At 38.3% G+C, this 27,532-nt stretch overlaps 2 protein-coding genes across 2 annotated transcripts; one reads left to right on the forward strand and one right to left on the reverse strand.

Annotated features, from left to right (window-relative positions):
- Positions 1–599: 599 nt before the first annotated feature.
- Positions 600–8,598, reverse strand: Pop5 (POP5 ribonuclease P/MRP subunit). The gene is made up of 4 exons (XM_071595055.1): positions 8,476–8,598; positions 8,252–8,400; positions 7,953–8,122; positions 600–1,356 (listed from the first exon to the last, which is right to left on the reverse strand). The coding sequence occupies exons 1-4, from the start codon at positions 8,493–8,495 to the stop codon at positions 1,228–1,230; spliced, it is 468 nt and encodes a 155-aa protein (XP_071451156.1). The 5' UTR covers positions 8,496–8,598; the 3' UTR covers positions 600–1,227.
- A 48-nt stretch (positions 8,599–8,646) lies between these two features.
- On the forward strand, positions 8,647–12,140 carry EMC8-9 (ER membrane protein complex subunit 8/9). The gene is made up of 5 exons (XM_071595054.1): positions 8,647–9,277; positions 9,398–9,474; positions 9,853–9,922; positions 10,000–10,094; positions 10,248–12,140. The coding sequence occupies exons 1-5, from the start codon at positions 9,065–9,067 to the stop codon at positions 10,426–10,428; spliced, it is 636 nt and encodes a 211-aa protein (XP_071451155.1). The 5' UTR covers positions 8,647–9,064; the 3' UTR covers positions 10,429–12,140.
- The last annotated feature ends 15,392 nt before the right edge of the window (positions 12,141–27,532 follow it).

Here is a 27,532-nt window from a genome sequence, read left to right on the forward strand (position 1 = left end):
TGACCAAAGCTGTCAGCCTCCTCCCCTAAAAACTACCACTAAATATTCCTCAGTGGCAGTGCAGAGACATACTGAAGGATGAATGCATGAATGGAAGAGGACCCATGGCATCCACTGACAATCAAGAAAAAGCAAACATCCAACTCTTGGATAATTTAAGTGAACTATGTATTTACCAAGCAGATTTGCCATTCCTTTACCATTCATTGCAAGTGGTACATAGAATTCTTGGGCCCAAAAGAAAAAATAAACTTTTATACACGCCCATCAGCTGTCTATGGCCAATCGTTTAATTTTCAGTGGATTGGACTAAACACATGTATGTGCACATATTACACGCATAATGTGTTAAAAAAGAGAGAATAAGGCATACACAATTACATCTCGATGCAAAAAAACTTCATACCAGCATGAGACTAATTGAATTGAAACTTCATTTGATTAAACCTACTATTTCAAAAATTTGATTACATCATAAAATCCTTGGTCACAAATTACATACCTGAATGATTGATTGAGTTGAAAAAAAGGTGTAATTTGTCTGCAGACATATTTCATGAGTTCTTCCTTCCCTCATATAATTCAATAATAAATAATAGAAAAAAACAAAGAGCTCATTTTATTTTTTGCTTTGGATCCAAAATGACAATTTCCAAACATTGTCACACAGCATATCACACCTAAAAGGGTTCATTCATTCCTGCTAGTTCTATGGCCTCCTGAATTTTTTCTGACAAAATACATGCATCAGAATGTTGAAACTTTGGTCACTTCTCAGGGAAACCTTCCTCTAGATGCACAAAAACATCAATGCCATGATTACGTGGCCACCAATGATGCTTCTGTTGAATGGACCCCTTTGGCCCACCAGGGGAGAAAACCGGATGGCCTGTGGACAATGCTTCTTGGGTTTTGTTGGTCACATTACAATGTTTGACCATCTGCAAACCACAAATTCACATTTTTCACATCCAATCCACCACTGCAAGTCTCACACAACTAACAGTGGATTTTGATGGGAGTTAAACAATGTAGGTGAAAGAAACAGATGAATGTACACAGTTCTTGTACGTTAATCGATTCTATTTCTGGCATTGAAAATGCTCTTCAATCTCACGGAAGCTGTACTTCTGATGGAAATTCTCATTTCTTCACTTAAACTTTCTTCGACATCACTTCATATTCTTTGAACCTCTTTCATAACTCCTTTGCAAGTTAGCATATTGTTCAATGATTCTTGCGCATTTTGGTTGTGAGTTTTGACACATCCAAATCCATGACTAGTTTTTCAAGTTCCTCCCGGCCATTCGGCTTCATGTGCAGCCACAGCTCCTCCAATTTTCTCCTCTGGTATTTCTGCAAGGGCACAAATCAGAAACAAATGTCAACCGTATTCAAAAATATCTATGCTTGAGTAAGACCTAAAATTTTAAATTCCAATTCCACTTGAAAACGACAATACCCATTCCATTATTTCCCATATTAGTTCAAAGTGCAGGACACTTGCAGATTTACCCGAGTTTCACTGGCATACATATGAAAACAATGTCAAGCCATTTGTATTTCCTCTCTTTTTTACCAGGATACACACTCCAAAAAGTTATGAAGAGGGGAATGACAAAAAGCGGACCACTATTTCCCATTAAAATTACTTATATGAAGCACATATGTGTGCATTTTTAAGTTTTTTTGTAGGTTATTGTTCATTTCTCATTTCAAAATAAAATTTACCTTGGCTTTAATAAATTTAAATTAATCGTTAACATTTAAAAGTAAATTCAATGTTATCTTTGATGTAATGTATAAAAAAACATCACACATTTAAAGCACAATAGGTATCTGGAAGAGAATTCATAATTTTGTAGTTACATATGCTAGTAATGAGCTTCTAATCCCCAAAAATGTCTACTTCCCATGATATTTTGTAAATATTTCAAGAAATGCTTTCCCTTAGCTAAGAAGTACGCAAGAGCCAAAAAACAATTTCCATAAGGAAAGCAGTTCTAACTGATGATGGTTCTTTAAAATACAAAAAAAAACATCACAGTTCAAAAGCATTGCATGAGCTCAGAATTCTCAGCAAAAATAATCACAAATCAATGGAAATTTTCCTCCTATTCTAAATTATTTCCAGGATGTCGGTATATTGGTCAACAAAGTCACCTGAAAACCTCACCCATTGCAACTAAAACCAAGCTTTTCCCTGAACAGCTTTATGGATATAAATATTTTGGAACCAGTATTGAAAATCTTCTTGTGAAATAATTGCATATTGGTACATACAGTATTTATGTACCATGGGAGCCTCCACGGATATTTTTCTGGTGTGAAAGATTCTTCCTGAAATAAATTTCCTCCGTGAAAAGAGTTCCAAAAACAAGTCCTGGAAGTCAAAAAAAGAAGAATAGACTCAAAAATACTCTGTGACCAGTAAATCAAATCTCATGGGCAAGAACAACTAACTGTTGGTGCATTACACTTGCACCTCAGCACCAACTGTGACTCAGGTTTTCACCAAGACAGAGAACCAGTCCAGATGAAAAATAGAGCAGCGTTTCCCATTTATCTGAGAAAAAGCAACCATGTGTAGCCAAGATATTGCATGTCTTGACAAACCCATACAATGCACATATGTGATGATCACAGGTGTCTTGGATTAATGGGTTCCAAACATGAGGATTAAGGTGTGAACAAATTGTATTTATGTAACCTTAGGGCTACTCTCCATCACTCCACTGATCTTGAAAAGTTTTGAGAAGAAATCTCTAATATTCCATAACCTAACATCGTTTCTCATGTGAACCCTCTCAACAGCAGAAATTGAACGACTATTTGCTCAATGAGAATGCTGATTTTACTCTATACAAATTAAGTCATGATACAACTAGACACTATACATGAGACAAAAAATTACTTCCGTGGATGATTGTCTTGAAATATACAAGGTCTGTCCCAGAAGTAGTGGGACTTATTTTTTCCCAGATAGACGGACGGACAGGCGGTGGTTTCTCTGGCTGGGTTCGAGGGAGGTGAGTCACAGGAAAGGCTGGAGGCTTGTGGCAGTTGGCTCCCAGCCTTTGCAGAGTACGGATCGTTCGTTTGCATCTCTATAGCATGACCTTGTTACACTCCATCATCAACCGGTGATTGTAACAACACTACACCTTCAAATATTATGTGAAACTGGGCAAAACCTGGTAAGACACTCATGGCATGCTCAAGGCAGCTTATGGTGATAACGCCATGGAGAGATCGAGTGTTTCTGGGCGGCACGAGTAGTTTCAGGAGGTTAGAGAAGATATTGAGGATCCCAACTTTCAGGATGCCCTTTGACCTCGAAAAGTGAAGAAAATCATGCAAGGCTTTGTAGAATAGGGATCACAGATTAAGTGTTCGCATGTTTTTTGATGAACTTGGCATCCCTAAAAGTGATTTGAATCGATTTGTGTCTGAAATCATGGGCATGACAAAGTTGTGGGCTTGAAGTTGGTGCCCCGAGTGCTCTCAGACGAACAAGAGGAAACTCTGATGCAGATTTGCCAAGAAGAGCTTCTTGGTCAGGCAATGAGTAAGGATCCAAATTTTTTAGACGATGCCCCATCAGACTTCTTCCTCCTCCCTCGCCTGCCGTGCTGAAAGGATGCCACCACGGCTCAGAGGAAGCGTCACAGCTGACTGTGACGAGGGAGCTTAGCAGCATTCCGGGCGACGCCTTCCCCAGAAGGGGTTGAAAATCTGCTGGCAGCTGTGTCCCGATGCACAAGGGTGCTAGTTCGAAGACGTTTGAGTGAATGTATCAATTCTGGCCACAAATATTTTTTAATTAACTCAGCCCTAATACTTTTGGGACAGACTTTGTGCGTAGACCCTTCCCAAAGGGAATATGATGTACTTTACCATTCTCAAACAGAGTACAATTTCAGGTCTTATTGCAGAGATATGGGTCATGTCAAGAAACTCTCTCAGAACCAAATCTTATTTCACCACTAATGTCTCACGTCCAATACCCAAGCTCAATTCATTTTCAAACTTAAAATTTTTACCATGCTATTAGATACATTAAAATAATGCAAAATAAAATCTGAATAAAAAGAATTATTTGAGTATCGATCCAAAATAGTAAAACACATAAGTTTTACACGCTTAAAATGTATTTGTCAGAATTTTTACCAAAGTCTAATAAAGTATTTCTGGTTTTCTTTTCTGGATTTTGAAACTTATTATATGTCAGGTTATTCATTCACAAGTTGAATGAATCATACAAAAGACACCAATTAGCATACATTTTTAGAATCTAACTAACACTTAGTACCTGGTTACCTAAAAATGTGTGGCAAAAGTAAGAAAACAAAATTAATCATCAGAATTAAATTTATTCCTCTCCCCCCTATTCAATGCCTAAATTGCCACTCTGATGTTATTACCAACAGATATGATTACTTTTGTGGCATGCCAATCAGTGTCTCAGCGTTTGTTTCATAGTCAATAAGGTGATCGAAGAATGACAAATGATGGATGAGTTGATGTAAGTTTAGATGCTAATACAGGGACATTATGCCCATCAGTTGCATAAAACTTGAATGAATCATAAAATTTCCTCCTGCATAGTAACTGGAAAATGTATGGTTGGGTAACAAAATTTGATGTCAAAGTTTTCGATCAAAAAATTGGCCAACAGTTCTTCACTTACAGGCAATGCTGGGAGGCAGAATCTACAACGCTTAATTAAAGGGATTAAATTCATTAGACAGATAGATTAGTCAAGAGTGAAATTGCTTTTAAGGTACACTAAACTACCTTTGCAAGCAAGCATCTATGAATGCAAAAAAGGTTGAGGTTTATTTTAATTTGGAACAATTATTCTTCAATTGGAGAATCCATAAAAGGGTCAATTTTTAAATTATGGTTATCCACTAGTGGAAGATTTGTGAAGCAGAGCACCGAGGATAGAAGGACTGTGAATTAATTGATGGCCATCATGCGATATACATTGAGATTTTGAAGGCAGAACTCTGTTTCAAACTTGATTCCCATCTTGTGACTTGACCATGGGCAGTACTTTGCTACTGCTGTCTTCCCCGCTGTCAAACTCTCACTCCCATTGATGTTCGCCTAGCTGACTGAAATATCGGTATAGAGTCCTTAAAAACCGATACTCGCCATAGGACTGACATCTTACTGATTCACAGCCAACAGTTCACAACCTCTCAGCCTATGAACTAGAGATGGATGAAATTCTAGGCCGGAGGGAACATTTTGAATGATTTCATACGAGAGGTAGCGTTAGCTCTGTGTTGAAGTTGTTTCAGATGCTCCCCAGGGAAGTGTCATCAGACCATCCTCACTTCCACAACATTAACACCATGGTTAATAGTAAAAATATAATTATTTGCCAAAGATGCAGTGATTTAGACACATCTATAGTCCTGAAGATAAAGTAAATTGAATGGTAATCATAATTAAACTGATAAAGTGTAGGGGTGAACTTTTGGAAAGGTCTAGTTCTCTCCTGAATGCCTACTGTATCAAGATACTAATATAGAAAGTGCATACTTGATTAAATACTTGGGCATTACCAACTCTCCCTCTACCTGATGAAACATTACAGGGAATTTGAGGACCAGCTAACAAAATATTAAGATATATTAAAAGAATATTGTGGAAATATGATGAGAAGGATAAATGCAATTACCTAGTTACACCTAATTTCTTATAATTTGCTAGTTCATGAAATTCTCATGAAGTTGGACTGATTGCTGCATTTAATCTCGTACAGCATAGAGGAGCTAGATTTGTCAAGTGTTTTCATAATAAACTTACTACGTACCTAGATTATTAGAGTAACTAGGTTGAGAATCATTCATTGATTGAATATTAATTCTCGTACATTAATTAACTATCTTTAGCATGAAAAGAAGATTAGAGAGATCAAGTGCAGAACCAACTGATTTGCATAGGTATGTGCAAAACTCTCATCTCGTCAAAACTTTGATATGGAGCATAGTTATGTACGGCACGGAAACATGGTCACTGAAGCAGGATGATAAAAGTAGATTGGAGGCTATTGAAATGTGGGTGTGGAGAAGAATGGAGATGGTGAAATGGACAGAGAAGAAAACAAACGAAGAAGTACTTGGTATGGTGGGCAAGGGGAAGGGATTGTTGGGAGAAATCCTAAGGAGGCAGGAAAGATGAATGAAGGGCATATTGATCAGTAGTAGGATGTTGAAGACTGTGATTGATGGGAGAATGTTAGGGAAACGAGGAAAGGGAAGGAATGTAGGATAGGGATATTGAATGGGATAAAGGGAGGAAGTACAAAGAGATAAAGAGGAGCTTGCTGTGGAGTAAGATGTAGGGTTGTTATGTTAGGTGAAAATAAACATTTATTTGGCAGTTATGTCCATCCAAAACCTACCTTAACCGGTAGAGTACCTAACGATAATATGCCTCCTGCTGGAAAGAGCAATGATTCCAGGCAGCATTTAAAGTGAGCAACGGATGAATCTTCAACTATGGATGGGGGCAAAATGACCTTAACAAAGGGAGACAGGAGAAGATTTAGCTCAGGTTTGGCAAAATTTGCACTGCACCTAGCATGTCAGATCAAATTTTCTTCACTGTTAAAGGCAAGGTGGTGTCACACAATATGTAAAATGGCATCATGGCAAAATAAGTGTCACATGAAATTAAAGACCACCAAAAGTACTTTTTTAACCTTAATTCCAAGCTCTTCATCAGATGATATCAATATTATTTTTTTCATTTCTGCACACTTACATGGAAAACTGCAACATTATTATTGCCATAACTAAAACAAGGCGTAATAAAGATACCATTTGTTGTCATGAGGCAGTTTTCCAGAAAGTTGTTTATTCCTCATTACAACATGGCCTATAGTTACAAACAAATCACCCAAACTTGTCATTCATTTTTCGAAAAGACACGTAGAAAATTAACTCCGAATTTAGCAAAGAAAAATCACCCCAAGATTAATGCAAAATCAATTTTACGCTGGCTTACTCCATCAGAATGAACAAAGCCATTTCATAAGAGATTTTTAATTATGAATAACTAACAGAATGTTATGAACAAAGGTAAGTCTAAAAAAAAGTATCCTATGAGTACCAACAAATATACACATTAAAAATATAAATGGAAATGATGCTGTTGCATTCATTTCTTCAGTCGGTACCAAATATTGCGGTACTGTGATCATATCTGCCAGCAGAAACCATTAATTCACATCCAGCATTGACCCTGGGCAATACTCCCAAAGAGCTGAAGATGTAAGTGGAAGTACTGTCCTAAATCTGGTGAATTTCGGATAAGGAGATAAACATCAAAGTGTGGTTAAGGACTGATAGTTCCTGGCAGCAGTAGAAGTGAGCGAAGGATAAACTTGCAGCTCTTAAGTGGATGCTTGGTGGCTTTGGCGATGGGAAGTGGGGAGGATTTGCCATTGGCAGAGCAAAAGCAGCACTGAACCTAGCAAGTCAAATCAAATTTGAATATTTTGTTATTACTGTCTGATCACTATAATAAATATAATATAAATAATTTTCGCTCCTTCCGAGGAACATATTTTGCAGAAAAGACTGCATGCTGAATCCAACCCACCACACCTGTGGAATAACTAAACTGCTAAGTTTCTCTACGGAAACTAAATACGGCACCACCCACAAACCTGTGCCACATGATAATAAATCTGAGAGACCTGAAAATGTCTCTCGCTCTGCACTACTAAAACAAGATTGAAGGAATCGGCAAACTGCAGCAAAATGTAACCGATGCTCAATAAACAACTTGGGCGTGATGGAAGTTAACGAAATAGGGATTTTTGCATGAGCCGAATGACAAACAAACGACCGACAGACAGTTGACTTTTCCACGTTGAATTGCCACTGGATAATCTTCCAATGGCATCAACATTTTAATGCACATATCCTCACCTGTAAAAACTTGTTGCAATGCAGTAGCGTAGCCCCGACGTACAGAGTGTGAATAACGACTTTCTCCTGGTCGATTTCCTTCACTAAGGGTAAAGTACTTGTAATAAACTTATGCGGTCCGTGACGTACTCGTATTATGGCCATTCGCGTAAGTTCATTACAATACTTAGCTGAAAAGGTGATTTTCTTTTTTAAGACGGTTACAATGTAGATACCATATTTTCAACATGCAAATATTGTAAACCTTGGTTATTATTATGCTCATCAACGGGAAAATACACATATTTGAATTTACCTACCACTGAATCCAACCTTAATGGAAGCAGTTCCGAAATCACCATGAAGCTGCTGAACTTTGTTGAGTATTGAGTGATAAAGTGCGCTTGAACTAATTTTATATACAGAATTTGAGGGTAGTTTATTGGGGTCAATCCTCAGAGCAATGTACCTATAATAAAGTAATTAGAAATTTTGTTTCCACTCTTCAGGGCCACGTTGAGGAATTAAATATTCCGAAACTAACCTATTTTTGAACCTGACCATTGCTAGATAGTTAAGAGTTCACCAATTAATTCCAAAGTGAACAATAGTACTTCCTATTACTTCGATTCAAACCCAGAAGACAAATGACATATTTATTTCGATTCATTTTGTTTTGAAACAAACCAGAATCCACGGTGGATATTTCCAATAAACAGAGGACAATCGTAATTGCCGTTTAATCAGTAACTTCCAAAAAATTTGCCTTTCAATTAATATGATTAGAGCAATCATATATCCACATGTGTGTGCATAGTCATTAGAAGCATTTTAGGTGGAAATTAACAGAAGAAATTGCTATTTTAAGTCGTGAAATTTCTCTGTCATGAAGTTAATGTAAGCCTTGAGCACCGGCAGTGGGATGTTGTGCAACGAGAATGTAGTAATGTTTCTTTGCCTGTACAGTTGCTGAGTTTTGGCAACTTAAGTCTTGCGAATGTGTTAAATTTAACTATCCATTTGAAAAGATTTAATGTTTTCTAAATATACAAAAAAGTAAAGTTCATTTGTCAACGAGGCCATCAATTGGTACAGAATTCGTTGCCCTGATTAGTTCAATCGTGCTAGTCATCATGGCAGAAGTGAAGTTTTCTGCCCGTGCCTATTGTAAAATAATTCTACATGTTGCTAAGTATCCACATGCTGCTGTAAATGGAGTTTTACTTGCTGAGGAACCAAAACCCAAGGATGGCACGAGATCTAAGGACCTTAATATCGTGGACGCAATTCCCCTTTTTCACTTGTGTTTACATGTTTCACCAATGGCCGAAATTGCCCTCACTCAGGTAAACGTGGGTTATTCAAATTATATCTGTATTAAAAGTTATTACTGCTACCAGTTTTTCATTGTATCTTTATCGTATAATGTCTTGTTTTTAATATTGAATTGATTTTGTGAATTGCAGATAGATCATGTGGCAGCATCATCCAGTCTAGTTGTAGCAGGATATTATCTAGCCAATGAAAATTTGAATGACATCAGGTACACATACATTTGTACATTGTTTTAATCGCTTGGCAGTTTACATTTCATTAATTGTGAGGTCGAGATTGCATCAAATTTCTGTGTTTTTAATGGTATCACTCCCCTCACGAGTATGTTCCCAAAATCCACCATATCTTTTTTTAATCATAAATATAACAACAATCATAATTGGTGTAAAAATTAATAATGTTGATCTTGAAACAATGTGCTGGTATCGTGTAGGTTTTATGAAAGAACTACAAATAAATATAATCTTAGCTGTATGAATTACTTTTGTGGTCTTGTAAACTGTCTTTTCTAGGCATTAAAGTAAGCTCATGTTACTAGGGTGACTTTTCATATCTGAACTTAAGAATATTCCATTACTCGTTGCAGTACAGATAAACCAGGGCACCGGATAGCTGACAAAATAGCGGAAAATTTTTCCCCGGCATGTTTAGTCGTGGTAAGCCCGTGGATCCAACAGAGCTCTTCTCACGCTCGAGTAACCTGTTAAAAAAATGTTCAACTTTTGCATTACAGGTTGACAATCGAAGATTGTCGCTAACAATGGAGAACACCGCGCTGATTGTTTCGCAGTACGGCGATGGGAAATGGAAAACGAAAGACAGAAACAGGTACGTAATTTGTTAATGTGTACTGTGCTTCTGACATATAATAGCCTTTTGCCGTTGTTGGAACACCGAATTACCATTTCTCTAGTCTACAATTTTCGTATGCGTTTACATACTGGAGTGTAACCAAGGCTGGTCATTTTTTTCCATGATTAGTGTGCTGCTAGAGGGTCCCGCTGGTGTTGTACAGGAAGCTGCTGCCGCACTTCTGCAACAAAACCGCCAACGCACTCTGGTAGATTTTGATAACCATTTGGACGACGTATCATTAGACTGGATGAATCCAGAGGCAAATGATATTATTGATGAAGCTTTTAAAGCGTGTTTAGATCCCTGAAGATTAGTTTTATAAGTTTTTCCGTGGATAATACTGTTTTTCTTACCATTGGTTTCTGGATCTGGTTTCTAGATCTTACTCAATTTTGTTATGTATTTATAGGTCAAATGTCATTCTTTAAGAATTATCATTTTAGTAACTGAATATGGGCATTTATTGTTGGTTTCACAGGACATTGCGTGGTGGTGAGTGTACCCAATTTATTAATGCCACACAAAAGATGCATTCCACAAGGATTTAGCTTGCCTTATGTACATAAGATTGAAGATAGACACATTTTGTATTTGTGAGTCGATTGCCAATTCATGCCTGGTAATGGAAAGCATCTAAGGATGATCCTGTCAGAGACATTCATCAGTGCAAAATCATGGTATAATTATTTCAAGATATATTCTCACTAAACGTTGTTTTAAAACTTTATAGTGTTTCAATTTCTTTTTTCGTTGGTGATACTTAAATAAATAAATGGCCAGAATGAACGGATAAGATAGTTCATAAGGTTCGTGAGACTTATGTTAAAAAAAACTAAATGTGTCAGCAGAGGAATAAGTGAAGGCACTCTTTTGTGATGTATCACCTGCTCATCTTTTACATTCCTTTGTCAAAATGGTACAGCATTCACTATAAGGTGTCCTAGTTCTTCAGCGAGTTCAACTCGCCAATAATTGCCCATTGTACAAGTTGAATCTAATAGTCATGGCATCTTTCATTCCTAGTTGTTAATGGAAAAGGATTTGCATATGATTCTTGGCATCCTAACAATGTGTTATTCTGCAGCAGTCCTTGCATGGTTGAAAAAGTAACCCTCAGGATTTTACTTGCCTCATGTATATACGTATATATTTATGCAAAAGGTAACCCAAAATGTGGTGCATGGATTCACTCCAGAGTTCTGATTGAAATCTGATGTCGATATGAATTTTAAGAAGTGCATAATGGGTTAGAGCCTTCCTTTATTCTATACATGAAGGTTGAAGTAATAATTACTGAGGCAAGGTCCATCAACTGTGCATTTATTAAATGAGAGTCAGTCTCCAAACAACCTTCCGAGTCATATTCCTTAGTGACAGGATCACTTGTCGCTGAGAGGTAAGTTCCTGATTCTGGTCACAGCCCTTCTCACAAGTTCCAAGTTGCCATGGTTTGATCCAGCCATCTCTCCTTGACACCCTTCTAAACTCTTGCTCTGCGCAATAAATGTCTCTTTCAGGCGCAGGCATATGAATAACTCATTGAAATGAACGCCCAGGCCAAGTTAATACATTTGTGAGGCCAGTTTAAAAGGTGGAAAATGACAGAAAAACCACAAGTCAGCCACTAAATATATATAAATACTGAATGTACGGATAACCTTGGAAGAAGGATGTGTATGTCAAATTCAAATAAAGGTATATCGGATTGTCACAACTATGTAATAGGTAATCTTCTTTGTGTGTGCCTCGCTTTGGTTCTTGTTATCCATGTTCATTGGATTAAACTGCCATATAAAGAGGGTTCCCATGCGGCCCACCACATTGGTTGCATATCTTTAAGAAAGCATTGTACTGCAAGAAATTATGTTTGGCCAAAACTTGGTGCAATTTCACTCCAAATTATGAGTCTACTGAAGATTTTTGTAAAAACTTTGACTACTATTCCAAAAATTTATCATTGAGCTGTATGTTATTGAATATTTGTGGAAGAATAAAAAAGATGAATGTGTTATTTTACGTGTATGGATATGAAAGTCTCATTTTCATTGAGTTCCTGACCCATGTTTTTGTTATCACTGACTATAACTCCCAAACTAGCACTGACTGACACTTCCTCAATTAGCTCCTTTGAGCGATGGTATCTCAGGGGAAGCTGGAGGATAAAGCTAGCCAAGAAGTTTTTGTAGTGCTGTGCATGTCTTGTACACGGCATAAATGATCGTAGATTATAACAATGGGAGATTCCCACCGGTGAAATTGTGTTCATGAAGAGACGAGGGACAAACAACTGGGCCGGTGAGTGAGAGAGACAAAATTGCTCAGCTCTCGAGGGAAACCCCATTTATCCACATAAGGTAGGCTGAGAAACCACTAGTCATTAAAAAAATGCTATTCAAGAACATAGTCATCAGGAAACCAAGACAGGGAGTCAGCAGCTCAGATAATGCTAAATAGAACATACTTGCTACCTAACATTGCATTATGACCTTTGATATAAGGAGTCCTTTCTTTCCATGCTGAGCATATCTACATGACAGAAAATGATGATAAACAATTTCTCTAAAATTACCTCCCATTGGCTCCCACTTTCATGGTCCACGGTAAAATTTCTCTCTACGGTTCTGTCAAAACATCCCTGTGGCACGTAAGGTAATAGATTTTCAGCCATCCTAAAAGTACATTGATTTAATATTTACTCCAGAGAGTTTCAAAGTCCCCTGCCTTTACATGGAAGCAAGGATTAAATTTTAATTGAATGAACTAACCTGTTTGCCAATAATATGGGAGAGAGAGAATTGGTTGTTTAGTCGCCAATACGGTTTTAGAAAAGGGCACTCTTGCGAAACTCAGCTATTAGGGTTCTGCCAAGAAATATTCGACTCTATGGATGCGGGAATAGAGGTGGATGCTATAATAGTCGACCTGTCAAAAGCCTTTGACAAAGTTGACCACGATCGCTTAATGCTTAAGATGGGCCAATTGCCACTACACACAGATGGAAGAGTAATCTCTTGGGTCAGAAATTTCATGGAAGGTCGAACACAAAGGGTCAAATTAGGAGAAGTGTATTCTGAAAAAGCAAGGGTAACATCGGGAGTCCCACAAGGAAGCGTACTTGGCCCGCTCTTGTTTTTAATATATATAAATGATCTCCCAATAAATATTAATTCTCAGATTAGACTTTTTGCAGACGACTGTATTATCTACAGGAAAGTCGAAAATGACAGAGACCGTGACAAACTTCAAAGGGACATTAATAAAATGGCAGATTGGGTGACAAAAAATGGGATGGATATTAATGTTACCAAATGCAAATCCATCACTTTTAGCAATAAGGTAAATGGAAACAATAGGGAATATAAATTCTCAGAAAATGTCATTCCCAGAAGTGATACTGTCAAATACTTGGGTGTATATTTAACTAAGGACTTAGGGTGGGGGCTAAATGTGGAGTACATCTATAAGAAAGCTTTCAAAACTCTTCATTGGGTAATGAGAAACCTCAAAGGGAGCGTTAGAGCAACCAAGGAGAAGGCTTATCAGACCCTAGTAAGACCAATTTTAGAGTGCGCTTCTCTTGTATGGGACCCTCATGAAGAAGGTCATATTAAAAAACTGGAAAAGGTGCAAAGAAAGGCTGCCCGATATGTTCTGGGGAAGCATAGGAGGATGGAGAGTGTGTCTGACATGCTAGAAACGCTGGGCTGGGAACCTCTAGAAACTAGAAGGAAAGTAAGCAGACTTTGTGGAATGTTCCGAATTCTGAAGGGGGAGAAAGCTTTGGCAGATCTTAGGAAAGAGGCGGGGAACCCAAATTTTATAGGCAGAAATGATCACAAATTTAAGATAAAATGCCGGGCACAGAGAACAAATAAAAAAAAATTTTCTTTTCTAAATAGAACAATTGTTGAGTGGAACACGTTACCTGCAAAAATATTCGAGCCCTTTCCTAACAGTGTATACTTTTAAGAATAGATGTAAGGCATATATGAAATAATTTGATTGATGTGTGGTGTAATGTATTATATGTAATTGCTTAATTTTATTTTTAATTTATCTTTTTTTTTTCTTGCTGATTAATGGCTGTAAATGGGATGGGGATTCACTTGTTTTGTTAAAGAGATTTTTGTTTTGAAGTCTGGTTTTATGTACTATCTTTTGCAATTATTTGGGTCTTGTGTGCCACCTGACAATGTCTATTAGCACATGTGTATTTTTAATAATAATAATAAATAATTGAAATGAGGATAAGTTCAAGAAGGTCACAAGTAAGACAAGAACTACAAATAGCTAAAAGAAAACAGAACCACCGAAATAATTAACTTTGGTTTAATCTGAAATGAAATGATCCTTTTTCAACATAGCTACATTGATTTTGCTCTTCCAAGAAAAAAACGATCTATTTTTGAAGTTCTACAAACCATACATATTTGGAAAGTTCTCTTAAGCAAAAATCATCTTTTCACTAGCTACAAGTAGATTTATAGGTAGGTGGTAGGTTCAATAATGAAAAACAATGCAGAAATAAGGGTTGTGTCCTATGTTGTAAAATACATTGATTAGAAATCAAACACATTTTGACAGAGCCTTTATTGAAGTTGAATAATTGTCTTTTTTACTCGGAAGCATACAGAAGAAGTTCTTTTCAATATTTTGATTAACACCCACCTCTGGGATCACGCATTTGCACATATTAATTAACTTCCACGTATTCTTTAGCACCTGATTCAGCTTGTTTATATGAAGAGCATTATATTTTCTGTTTACTCCAGCGTGTCTCCCATTTAAACATATAAATGGCGCAAGTACTGTACTCTGACTAGTAGCACACTTATGGTCTTGATGAATTTTTATTTACAGCTGAAACCCCGGACGACATGTAACATGACATGCTCTTTCATTCATAACTGCCAAATGACTCACAATGGTGGATATTAAAGGTGTCCATTATCCAGCCATCAGAAATCAAACCAGAACAAGAATGCCAACATTGGTGAGAGACACACCATTAGAATGCCGTTAACAATTTAGCACCATCATCAATCCAGGGAAAACATGAAGAGATAACAAGCTAATTTTTAGGGAATACTAATCAACAAATCTGGTATTTCCTCTAAATAATGAAATAAAGTGGGTTGTGGTAGTCCAGGGGGTAGAGCGTTGGACTGGGCACGGGTTTGATTCCCGGGAAAGGAACTGTGGCACCTGCAGTTGCACCAAGCTATGTGATTTTTCGGGTACCAGATCTTCCAAGGAAACCATAACCACCGCCATAGGGAAAGGAACTGGCCCACCTATCCTGATGAGTGAATCTTACACGCCGTATAGGGCTTAGTACTGGGTGGACTCATATCATCACCTACCAAACCGACCTTGGGGTTGATTATTGTGTTTATGGTATGTTTAATGAAATAAACCTATTGCTTAGATACGTATTAAAGTGAGTAAAATATAAAACTGCGAGAACGTGAATCATAAGTGAAACATACCAGTCATCATAATCCTTCTAAATCATCCTAGAAATACTCTGTCAATTCTCATGCATTGTAAATGACATTGAAAGTCATCCCTTGTATAAAATGTGTACACACTCTATCATTTCCCTAAGTTTTACTTGACGGTGAGATAAATCCAGGCGTTCCTGGTTAGTAAACGCCCAGAATTCTCAATGAACGAGGATGAAACCTGGCACTCCTCTGCCACTCCCCCCCCAAGAGTTCCGCCGTCATGGGACAGAGACGAGGGCCGGAGAGCTCCCTCTCGTCCCTAACTTGAGGTGGCCAAAAAGGCCCCGCTCCACGACTGCATTGCCTGGCCCCACTGCACTTTCCCACATGGCAACCAGACGTGCCATGGCACTCTCGTCCACCGCCCCACCCACAGAAAGATTGATCCCACTCGGTAGAGACAAATTAGCCGGCCTCTGCATCCAACCAACTGCCCCAACAATGTCATCCCCCAGCATGTAGTCTAGGATCTTTGGGCAGCCGCTCAGCGAGATGCAAAGGTTGGGCCATGACGACCTCTGCAGGAGGCGGCGCAGGGAAAGCGTCGTTAGGTCCGCGTTGCACTCAAGGCCAATCTTCTCGAGAAGGTTGCTGTGCTCGAGACCCCTGGTGGAGGAGAAGGGAGAGAGTCCAACTTGAGGGAAAACGTCCACAAGAAAGGCTTGCCATTGAACCACTCAAACTTACCCTCAGTGAGAAAAAGAAATTTACATTTTAAATATTCGTTTCATTCCTTCAAGTTTAAGGAAATGTAATGCCCACAACCTAAGTTTTTGTGGAATGTCACTTCATCGCTAACCATTATGATTCTCGATTCGGTTATCATACAAGTGATCTCAGGGGTACGTCAGGGAAGTGTAATCGGGCAATTGCATTCCTTGATTTTTGTTAATGATTTGAACCGCAAAGTGAAAAGTAAGATAAGGATATTTGTGGATGACATGGTGTTTAATCGGGAGATATCCAGGGATGAAGATCATTTAATCCTAGTGCAGGATCTAAATTGCATTACCAAATGGTGTTCAAAATGGGGATTGCCATTGAACCTTAATTAATGTTCGGTGGTAAATTTTTATAACAGATCAACAGGATTTGTTTACAAATTAGCTGGAGCTGACATAGAAGTAATTGATACTGCAAAATACCTAGCTGTTACAATCACTAAAGAATTAACTTGGGGAGCCAATATACGTAACGTCTGCCGGCAAGCATATAAAAAATTGGAATTTATTAGATGCATTGCTGGCAGGAGAGATTCCAAGGTCAAGGAACATTGTTAACACGCTCTTGAAAGATCTCATTTAGAATATGCACAGAGTGCATGGGATCTGAGTGAAAAAAGCCTCACTCGGGAAATTGATAAGGTTCAACACCAGGCAGCCTGTTTAGTTAAAAACTCTCAATAAAATGAAAAGCATCACTGAAATGCTTCTGAAGTTGGGGTGGGAATCATTAGAAGAAAGACGATTCAATGCAAGATTGAAATAACTGAATAAATTCAGATCCGCATGTTTCAGCACCGAGGTCTCGAAAATTATTCGCACTCCAACATACATTGGTCGCTTGGATCATGCATATAAAATTCGTGAAATAGATGCCAGAACTAGCCGACTCAAGGACTCCTTCTTCCCACGTACAACACGGGATAGCAACTGTAAGGTTATAGATACCAAAAATTCCACTTGCCACCCTCAGCGTCTAGATATAATAATTAGTTCAACTCAATTGCTTGCACTTTCACTAATCTCGCGTGTTTTGTTGTCAAAACCCTTTATTTCTGCATGACCTCATTAGAATGCCATTAAATAATGCAGTACTCTTTACAGTATGGTTTGCTCTGCCTTTTCTGTTTTTAAGTTTCCCCTTCTATCCCTCGTCTCTCTCTGTAGGGGACCCTCCTGCAACCTGCAGCGTTGGGTCACATTCCCTACGAGTGTCCTTGGGGAGGAGACCGTTGTACGGTCAACATGGTTTCGCCTTCTTACTTATCAAATTCTAGCTTGCACTTTTTGGATACATTTTTACTATACACTAAGGTGCAATTGTTTGTTAATTGATAGTATATGTATTTGCATGGGTGTAAGTTTAAAGGGTTTTTGTATGAATGTATATGCCACTGTGAGTATAGGTTTGCATGGATGTGTTGATTTTGCATGTGATTTTGATCTCTTTTACGGGTGGTGACCTAACACCCCCTGCCATACACCCTGGTGGCAGCTTGCAGGGTATTATGTGGATGTAGATAAATTAGAGGAGAAATTATGAAATATTTGTTTCAATGGGTCCTGAATACATATCCTGACATATGGGGGCTATTACGAACTGCTCATTACTTGAGTATCACTGTTGAGTAAAAACAGAAGTGAAAGTGGTAATATTGGTTCTTCAAAGATATCTCAGGACTAAAAAGCACTACTTTATTTTATCGATATAATTTAATTAATTTGTATGGTTGAAACCCATTTTTTTATGCAGCATTCTATGGGAGGTTGGAATTCATAAGCAACTCCAAAAAAGCAAGCTTAATAAAATGTGCTTTTCCAAAACATTTCCCTCTGCTTCCTATACATTTCAGCAGCATAGCACGCCATATCCCAATGATGGTATGCTCACAGCACATTTCTATGAATGTATATTACATTAATTGAATCTTTTTCAAGTGTGGTGAAAAAATTTATTACATTTATCTGGCGGTGGTTGTTCATTTTCCTTTACACCATTTCTTTAGATAATTTCATAGAATCTAATTTTTTTTTTAAAGGTAATCTACCGGTAAAGGTAGGTTTTTGGATGGACACAACTACCAAACAAATATTTTATTACTCCTAACAAAACACAAAATCCATCATCCTACTCTATATCAGGTCCCTCTTCAGCTCTGAGTACTTTCTTCCTCCCTTCATCCCGTCCAACATCCCTATCCTGTTCCTTCCCTTTCCTCTTTTGCCCAGCATTCTACCCTCTATCCATGGACAGATAGAATCTAATTATCTTTGTAATTTTTAACATACTCCGGACTAGGTAGAATCAATTCCTGTATCTAACTTATTAATTTTCATAGTCACAGGGCACTAAAAATACATCTAGGATAACCTTACTGATATTTCAGTGCTACAGCATGTATTATTTTATATCATTTGGTCATGAAATCACTTATAATTTCCTCCATAATCATCACAAGAATAAAATCAAATGCTCTCACAGCATTAGCCATTGGTCAACAGCAGTTAATTTTTCAAACTTCATTTGTTCATAGAATCCCTTCAATAAAATGTAGAGGTATTCAATTGCCATTAACCATATCATGCTGTCACATATAAAACAATTAGCCATTATATTGCTAAATATTTCAGAAAGATAAGTTAATCATGTAAATGCGTTTCCTTTGAGGATGGCATACTTACAGTGTGCAAATGAGTAGATTTGACTGGGAACTGCATCAGCACCACTAAAATTTACAAATGAAGCCTGGCAAAAATTTATTACAAACATAAATTTGTTTCGAAGGGAGAGTACAAAATTTATTACGATATGCATTTCAACATTTAACTACAATGTCTTACGGCATTTCCTAAAAGGAATTTCCAAAAATTACAAAAACACAGGGAGTAGGCTACTATTTTGTAGACATTCATGATAATATACGTAGAAATAAGAGCAAGTGGGGGTTTTACTTTATTAAAGTTGCACCTGCCGTCAAACCAAAATTCAGTCGTATTGCTAGAGAAAATTTGTTTCATAGTGAGACCACGATTGCTAAAACTAATTTCATCAAACTGGATAAGTACATTTCTCATTTTGAAACATTTCATTGCGATAATGCATGCTTCTGAAACTAAACATCATTCTCACTTACCCAAGTAGGGAATAATTAGAGAGAAGAGTGTTATTATCATGATATTACTGGGTGGTCTGAAGAATACAGTTTGTGATCACGCAATAACCTTACCTCAGCACTTCATAGAGATCTGAATCGTTGACTTGAGTATGAGAGAGGTCCAGCTCAACTAGATTCGTGGGCAAGTTGCCGTCCCCTTGCGTGAACAGGAGCGCCACCTCGCGTGCAATCTTCCTGGTGCTCGGGCCTCGCCCCAGCGTGCGAGACACGTTGAGGACCTTGAGGTTGGCTGGCTGCAGGGCAGCCAGGAAGCCAGCCACACCTTCCGCCCCCAATGCATTCAGACCCACGTCCAACTGCTCCAGGGAGTTCACTTCAATGCACACGCGGCAGCAGAGAAAAAGGGGAGGGGAGGGTCAAAGAAGTTAGAAAACAAAACAAATGAAGACAACTTGAAATCGAGTTAAAAATTTGAAAATGACAACCCCTTCCAAATCAAATGTGCAGTGGCCATAAACTTTTCTAGCAAACAAGAAGTCTGGACAGAAAGTGTCCAGTCCTGTAATATTTTGAGAAAAATAGCCTACCTGGAGCAATGAGGCCTTAGTACTCCCCTGGGGACATCACACACTTACCCTAGTGTCTCTCTTCCACTTTTCAATACAATCCGCCAAGTTTGGCAAATCCTTTTTTGGAACAGTCATCAGCTGCCTCGTCCCGTTCTCTTTTATCTTGTCAACCGACTATTGAGAAGACGGGGCTTTTGTTTCATGTTAATAGCCCTAGACCCATGCCTTGACCTTTTTTAGAACACCTGGGTCGTTGCTTGCAGCTTGGAGCAAGTCACCCTGCAACTGCAGCACTGAATTTTCAACAGTGGTGAGATGAAAGAGATTGCAAGGAAGCAGCTGATGACCATTCCAAAAAATGACTTGGCCGATTGTTTTGAAAAGTGGAGGAGATGCTGGAATAAGTGAGTGGATTGGCTTCTAAGGGGAGACCTTTGAAGGGGAACAAGGTCTAATTGTTCTAGGAAAACTATTTTTCTCAAAATGTTGCTTGGCCGGATACCTCCTGGATGGACCTCATATTCCTTGGAAAAGTATTATAATGTGTTATCATGGTTCATTCATCAAAGCAGTGAGCCAATTTAAAAGCCCATATAAAATGATCATGGAGACCTTTCCCATGAAGATAACTTGGTGACAACATTTAATATTGGTCCATAATTTTGAAAGGCTTACAATACATTTCAATAAGTGGTAGGCATATTGGGGCAATGTTTTTGGAAGAAATTTGAAAAAGATAACTAAAGACGATACGGGGTATATAGAGTGGCATGGTGTGTAGGAGAATGTTGGATGAGTGAGATGGGGCAGGAATGGAGAATTGGTAGGTTAGACAGAATGAATGTAGGGAGAAAGTATGCGGAGTTGAACAATGGTTTTTGTAGTATCACATCATTTGGTATGAGTACCATGATAAGCAAAGCATAGAAGTGGTTAAATACCACGTAAAGTAGGCCCATCAAAAACATATCTGGTAGACTATTAGCAAAAATAATAATGATATTTTATCGTCCCCTAATCGTCCGATATTATGTAGGTATAGGAGCCGTCAAATACAAAGAATAGTACAAAATACAGGTACATTTTGACACTATGAACTAGCTTAACAGAGAGCATATACTCCAGTAAATTGTGAAATAAAAATTCAATGCATTATGACTGCTTGTCATTTAAAAAGTCAGTCAATGAATAATAGCACTTCATTAGATGGAGATTCAATTTGAAATTTCATAACTCATCATTCACTTTCAATGAGTGTGGTAATCTGTTGCAAATTCTTACAACCAATGCCATTGGGCTTTTAAATGAAATGGTTCATTCATGGTAACTCATGTGAATGTTGTGATGATTTCTAGTTGAATAAGAGTGAATATCACTATTTTCGTGACAGAGATGGATGTAATTTTTTGATGAAGACAAACATGGCTATTTATATCCTTAAATGGAATGGTAAGAACTTTAACTTTTTAGAATAAGGAAGAGAAGATTATAAGAATAGATTCAACATTGCATACTTACTTACATTGTTACATTGCATTTTTGTTAATGAACTGATGTTTTGTAAATAATGTCAGCTGATTTTGTAAATGAACTTTCCACTAAAAAATATTGGCCACTGAATGAATCCCATATTTTTTTCTTATAGTATTTTCTTTCACCTTTAACTGGATGTATGGCCTAGTCCAAGAAATATCTGAACAGTGTGCAACACACAGTGCTAATCATTGATTGCACAATTTAAGATTTGCACACAAGATGAAAGAATTGACATAATTAGGCAAGAAATATTATGATAGAGCGTAAAAAAAACAATGCTGTGGGCTTTACCTTCTCTCCAACTCGAGTGAAACACTGAAGTAAGAAAAATGAATTACTTAGAGCCAAATTCATCAACCCAGAGGTCAGTTTGATAAGTGATTGCAGAGCTCAACCAATACTAAGGAACCCTGCAGTATTTGAAATTCACACACACCAGGGTAGAGGGGGGGGAGTTCGTTCCCTGTACCACCTATGGTTTAAGACTTTTAAAAAGTTGATCATGTAAACAGAAACATACAAAGAGATAGTTCCCTTGATGAGAAATACTGTCACGCCCATGACGGGCAATCATCAATTTTCCGGCACCAGACTCCTATCGAGTGAATATCCTGGCACACACACTAGGATAATTCAAAATCATCGAAACTGCGTGGATATCTATGGGCCCCGTGGTTTTCACTCTCAATGCATTCATTCTTCCTTTATCAGTTATTATCATGCACAATCCTTCTATAGATCAGTAGTTAATGGGAAGAATAGCAGACATAATAGATGAGCATGAACTTTACATCAAGCTTGAAACAAACATGGAAAGTGAACTGTAGTCTGATTGCCACCAATGATGAACCCCTTACGAAGTATGAAATTAAAATTTTTATGCTGTGACAATATATGGTTTTAATACATAAATATAGCTTTGTCTAATTTTATAGCTCAAGCTATTAAATTAATAAAAACCATCCTAGACGTTATTCACTGCATTTGCAGTAGTTATGATAAGGCAATCAATAGCCAATTGAGAATAATTTTGACAGAAAAAAATCATCTGATATGATCCATATATACTCATCAATGAAGAACCATTCATCACTTCAGAAGGCTTCTGCGGTGATATGAACCCAGAGATCTTAATGGTCTCGGCAGTATCTTCCAGATGAGGAAACACTGACTTACTGACTGTGGCATTAATTACGGAAGACGAGGTTCTTCAATACAGAACCATTGCATATTTTGGAAACGTATAGTTGTCCTGCAAATCTCAACTATGACCAACATTGCCACATAAATGAACCGCAGAGAAGAGTGGCCTCTAAGTAATGACTAATACGAGTAACTCATACTGTATGAAACGAGACTTGTACTGCAAGAAATATTTTTACACTGTGAAATCAATCGCTTTACTGTGCGCACATACACAAGTGGGTGAATGCACTGAAACTACTGTTGTGGCATTCCCCTCAGCATCTTTGAATACGTGCGTGTCAAAGGCAAATATCAATGGATGTTCGAATACTGGCTTTAACCTTATTGCTTTTGGAGTAACGCTCAAAACTGTAATAACTTTGATATATTATATGAATGATATTTCACCAGAACACCTATTTTCTTAGAAGCAGCCCTTAGAAATACACAAAAGAAACACACCTCTCCGTGACCAAAGCAACCGGTCAGATATCCAGAGATACAGGTTCAAATTTCAGTTTACCTAAATGAGTTTTGGACTTGAATGTCTCACATTTGTGAAATAATTGGATGTCAGCCGGGGAGTCTCACTTTTGCGTAAAATCAGATGCCAAATCAGGGTTCTAATGTACCATTAGTGCTGTGATTATGAAGGGCATACTGAAGATGCTTCGTTAAGCATTTGTTCTCGATGGATCTTGTGAACTTCCTCCTGATTAGAGCTATATTAATGATAGTCACAGCTTCAGGGATTAGGGCTCCCATAAAGAAGCACCCTTCAAATGAATGAGGCCCAGAGAACCACTTCTAGTCCATTTAGAAAAGGATGTACAACCACAAAAACTTATTTTGAAGGTTTCCACTGTGTCTAGTTGCTGAAGGCTTCATTGTCTGCTTTCAAGAAATTACCATCAAGGTGGTTGCTTTGTTGGCGATGAAAGTATGTAAGTAAGTTCTCAGCAAAGCAACCTGGACAATGGAACATACCAAAATGGGAATGGAGTCTTCAAGAAAAATACAAGGATAAAAACATACATTGGTAGAATATCATTAGCAATCCTCATTTTGACTGGTGCATTTGAAGCAATTTATGTAACTGTTGTCCCATAATTATATTTCAGACAATGATTAGCCTCATACTACCCTGCTAGACCCCTCCTCCCTAACCTTAGGCCACCCAGCTCAAAGGAAGAATCATGCAACACTCTAAAACAGTATGATTGATTAATCAATGCTAATGGCAGCAACTGATTATGAGAAAAGTTCAGATCACAAGAAGAACTCAAAAGCATTACTTTTACCTCAACTGGAAGAATGAAAAATTTCAAATTGCATTGTAAAACTACAAATACACATCCAGCATTGCATGATATTGCCTGTTTTTTTTTTTAAATGCAGATACCAGACATACCCTCGGCATCACAAAATTTCTCCAATGAGCAATGGTGAAATTTGCTCATCCCCCAAATTCATGGACTTTTACTCACGGCTCATGGTGGGGGTTGAAGTGTTGCTGCACGCGAAGTCACAGGCAGACAGGCTGCAGTCTCTCAGAGACAAGGAGGTCAACGAGAGCAGGCTACTCAGAATGGCCACCAGATACGGGAATCCAGTGTCCTTGATTGGGTTGTGGGACAGATTCAGCTCCCCCAGTGCCTAAGTTAATTACTTGCATTTGTATTCAATGATTGCAATTCTATCACACATATAACCATCAACATATTACATAAATCACAACAAAATTCTAGTATACCAGGATAAAAATGCTAACCAAACCCCATGTGTATGGTGTACTCAAAAGAAATGACAAACATGGTCCTTTCCCAAACTATTTATTCAACCAAATCATTTATTTATTAGCACATTACATTTACAAAGTTTCGGTAGCTGGCAGCTACCCGCAAATAGGTGCCTTGTCCAACACGTTTAAAAATAGAACAACAAATTACAAAAACATACATACAAATACATATTATACAGTATTTTAACATCAATTATCTTCAAAAAATTCCTGTATTGAATAGTAACACTTTTCAATTAAAATGTTCTTTGTTTTTTCCATAATACTGTTTGTAATTATACCATCAAAGTGTTTTAATCTTACCCTGAACTCATTATTAATCTTAATGCCCATATAATATGGTGAGTTTTCTAAAATTTTTAGTCTATGAGTGGATGGATGTCTAGCAGGTGTTTTTTCCTCGTGTTGTGGTGATGATGGGTTTGGTTGCTGTAGAACATATCCAGATTACTATTGACATACCGCAATAATTCGTACATGTATAGGGATGGTAAGGTTAATATTCTCAGTTTTTTAAATAGAGGAATAAATATTGAAACATTTGTGACAAGTTTCTTCCTAGTAAGGCACCTCACGGCAACATTTTGAAAGATGCATCTTCAATGCATAGGAAGCATTGGCAGGAGAGGGAGGAATATTTGCAGGAGAATTAGAAGGAGCGGGAAGGAAGGCAGGGCACTGGATCTAAGGAGAGTAGTGGGGTGGGATGGGCATTAGCAGAGGATGGACGCGCAATGACTTCGCCCTGGAAGAGGATGACCATTGGAAGGGCACAAGTGGGATTGTCCACTAGAAGCCCCAAAAACTATGGTCGCACTGCATTGAATTTAAACTAGAATTCATGAATTACACTTCAGAACTTCAAAACAAAGCAGCTGAAAGGTATTTTGAGCCAGTGATGATGAACTTCGGGGATCCTATGATGAATAAATTTTACTTAAATGTGTAGCACCTAATTTTTTTAAGCAACAATTCAATTTTCCTCAGATTAAGTGTTGGCATCAAAATACTTTGATCTTTTCCATCCAAGTATTTTTCATAAATTATAACCTGGAAAACCACAGTACATCTTACTTCTTATAGGCCAGGGAATATGGCATCAAGCTAAATAAATACAATTACGAAGAAATAAACTAAAAAAGCACTCCTTATGCATTTTCTGTGGGAGATCAAAGGGATGAGCGCAGCTTCCTCCACCCATCATTTGGATGATGCCATTCATGGATGTTCCCATTGAGTTGTAATGGGTAACTTTCAAACGGAATATCTAGTAAACGAGTAGTTAAGAATAAAATTTATTTCACTTGGTATCCGTAGACTTACATATTTGGAAAATGGAGCCCTAATAAACTCGTCTATTCCTTTCACTCCACTCTTAAATAAAAATTCATAGTTGACAGTATTATCACCAATTTATTTTCAATGGGTAACTATTAAGAAAAATTTATGACAAGGAACTTAATCAAGATAAATTATTACCATTATTATAATCATTATTTTATTATATGATTATAATCATTATTTTATTTTGTTTATCACAGATGTACTCAGCTTATATTATTATCATAGGTGGTTAGTAAGTACAGGGTTGCACCCAAAAGTGGTAGGAATGATTTTTTTACAAGAATTTTATTGACGATATACTTACATCGACTTAATAATCTTCAAAGTATGCTCCTTGAGCTGCTACACACTTAGTATAACGTTGCTCCCATCCCCCGTACGCCGGCTGGAAATTTTCTTTGGGGATGCCGTTGATGACCCTCGTCGAAGCCTCTTGAACGGCCTTTATCGAGTCAAAACGTCGTCCCTTGAGCTGTCTTTTCATCAGGGGGAAGAAGAAGATGTCCGGTGGTGCCAGATCGGAAGAATAGGGCGGGTGCGGCAATGTGGCAATGCCGTATTTGGCCAGGAACTGTCCGACGACGAGCGTGCCATGGCACGGCGCGTTGTCATGATGAAGCACCCAACAGTTTGCGATGGCCGGTCGGACTCTTTTCACGCGTTCTCGGAGGCGGGTGAGCACCTGCACGTAAAAGTTTGCATTCACAGTCTCCCCTGGTGGGACAAACTCCTTGTGACCCACTCCATGACGGTCGAAAAACACAATCAACATCGTTTTGATTTTTGATTTGCTCATGCGAGCCTTTTTTGGACGTGGGGATGCGGAAGTGTGCCATTCCGCGGAATGTCTTTTCTTTTCGGGGTCATATTGAAAAACCCATGTTTCATCACCAGTTATCACACTGTCCAAACAATTTTCATCTCGGTGCAAATTGGCTAACACTTCTTCGGAAATGCGCACACGCGTTGCCTGTTGGTCGACACTCAGAATTTTCGGCACCATCTTGGCGCACGCCTTGCGCATGGCCAAATCCTGTGAAATAATGTGTTGGACGTTGGATGCAGACAGACCCAACTGGTCTGCAATTTATTCACTGGTTAAGCATCAGTCTGTGTTCAGCAGTGTCCTCACTCTGTCCACATTCGTGTCGGTTCTTGCCGTCGACGGCCGTCCGGAGCGATGGTCGTCTTCATCGAGCTCCCTACCCTCTTTAAACAACTTGTGCCACTCAAATACTGTGAAACGGCTTAAGGCAGTGTCCCCATAAGCCTGCTTGATCATATCGAGGCTCTCAGTTGCCGTCTTCCCGAGTTTCGCACAAAACTTCACGGAATAACGTTGCTCTAAACTCAGATTCATTTTGTTTTTCGACGCGGACAATAAACCTGCTTCACTAAAAACGGTGTCCTCACTCAACGACAGCCCGCAGGCGACTGAGGTTGGTGTCGGTCTGTTGCTAAGAGCCCCCTCCACCTTACCCTGCCAGGCAGACCACCCTCCATCGCTTCGTTCGCGCCAGAGAAAATCAGTCCTACCACTTTTGGGTGCGACCCTGTAAGTAGGCTTTAGATGGACACAACTACCAAGTAAACATCTTGTCTCTCCTAACAACCCAAAATCCCACTCTAGC

The sequence above is a fragment of the Hetaerina americana genome, unplaced genomic scaffold, assembly GCF_022747635.1.
Source record: "Hetaerina americana unplaced genomic scaffold, ioHetAmer1.1.p SCAF_7, whole genome shotgun sequence".
Lineage (NCBI taxonomy): Eukaryota > Metazoa > Arthropoda > Insecta > Odonata > Calopterygidae > Hetaerina > Hetaerina americana.

What these genes read in the sequence shown, in the direction of transcription:
- Pop5 (XM_071595055.1), bottom strand. Translation starts at nt 8,495, where the DNA reads ATGGTCAGGTTCAAAAATAG. An exon ending in ATGGTCAGGTTCAAAAATAG is followed by an intron (nt 8,401 to 8,475) that starts GTTAGTTTCGGA and finishes ACTTTATTATAG; the next exon opens with GTACATTGCTCTGAGGATTG. An exon ending in CATTAAGGTTGGATTCAGTG is followed by an intron (nt 8,123 to 8,251) that starts GTAGGTAAATTC and finishes TCACCTTTTCAG; the next exon opens with CTAAGTATTGTAATGAACTT.
- EMC8-9 (XM_071595054.1), top strand. Translation starts at nt 9,065, where the DNA reads ATGGCAGAAGTGAAGTTTTCTGCCCGTGCCTATTGTAAAATAATTCTA. An exon ending in GAAAATTTGAATGACATCAG is followed by an intron (nt 9,475 to 9,852) that starts GTACACATACAT and finishes TACTCGTTGCAG; the next exon opens with TACAGATAAACCAGGGCACC. An exon ending in CCCCGGCATGTTTAGTCGTG is followed by an intron (nt 9,923 to 9,999) that starts GTAAGCCCGTGG and finishes TTTGCATTACAG; the next exon opens with GTTGACAATCGAAGATTGTC.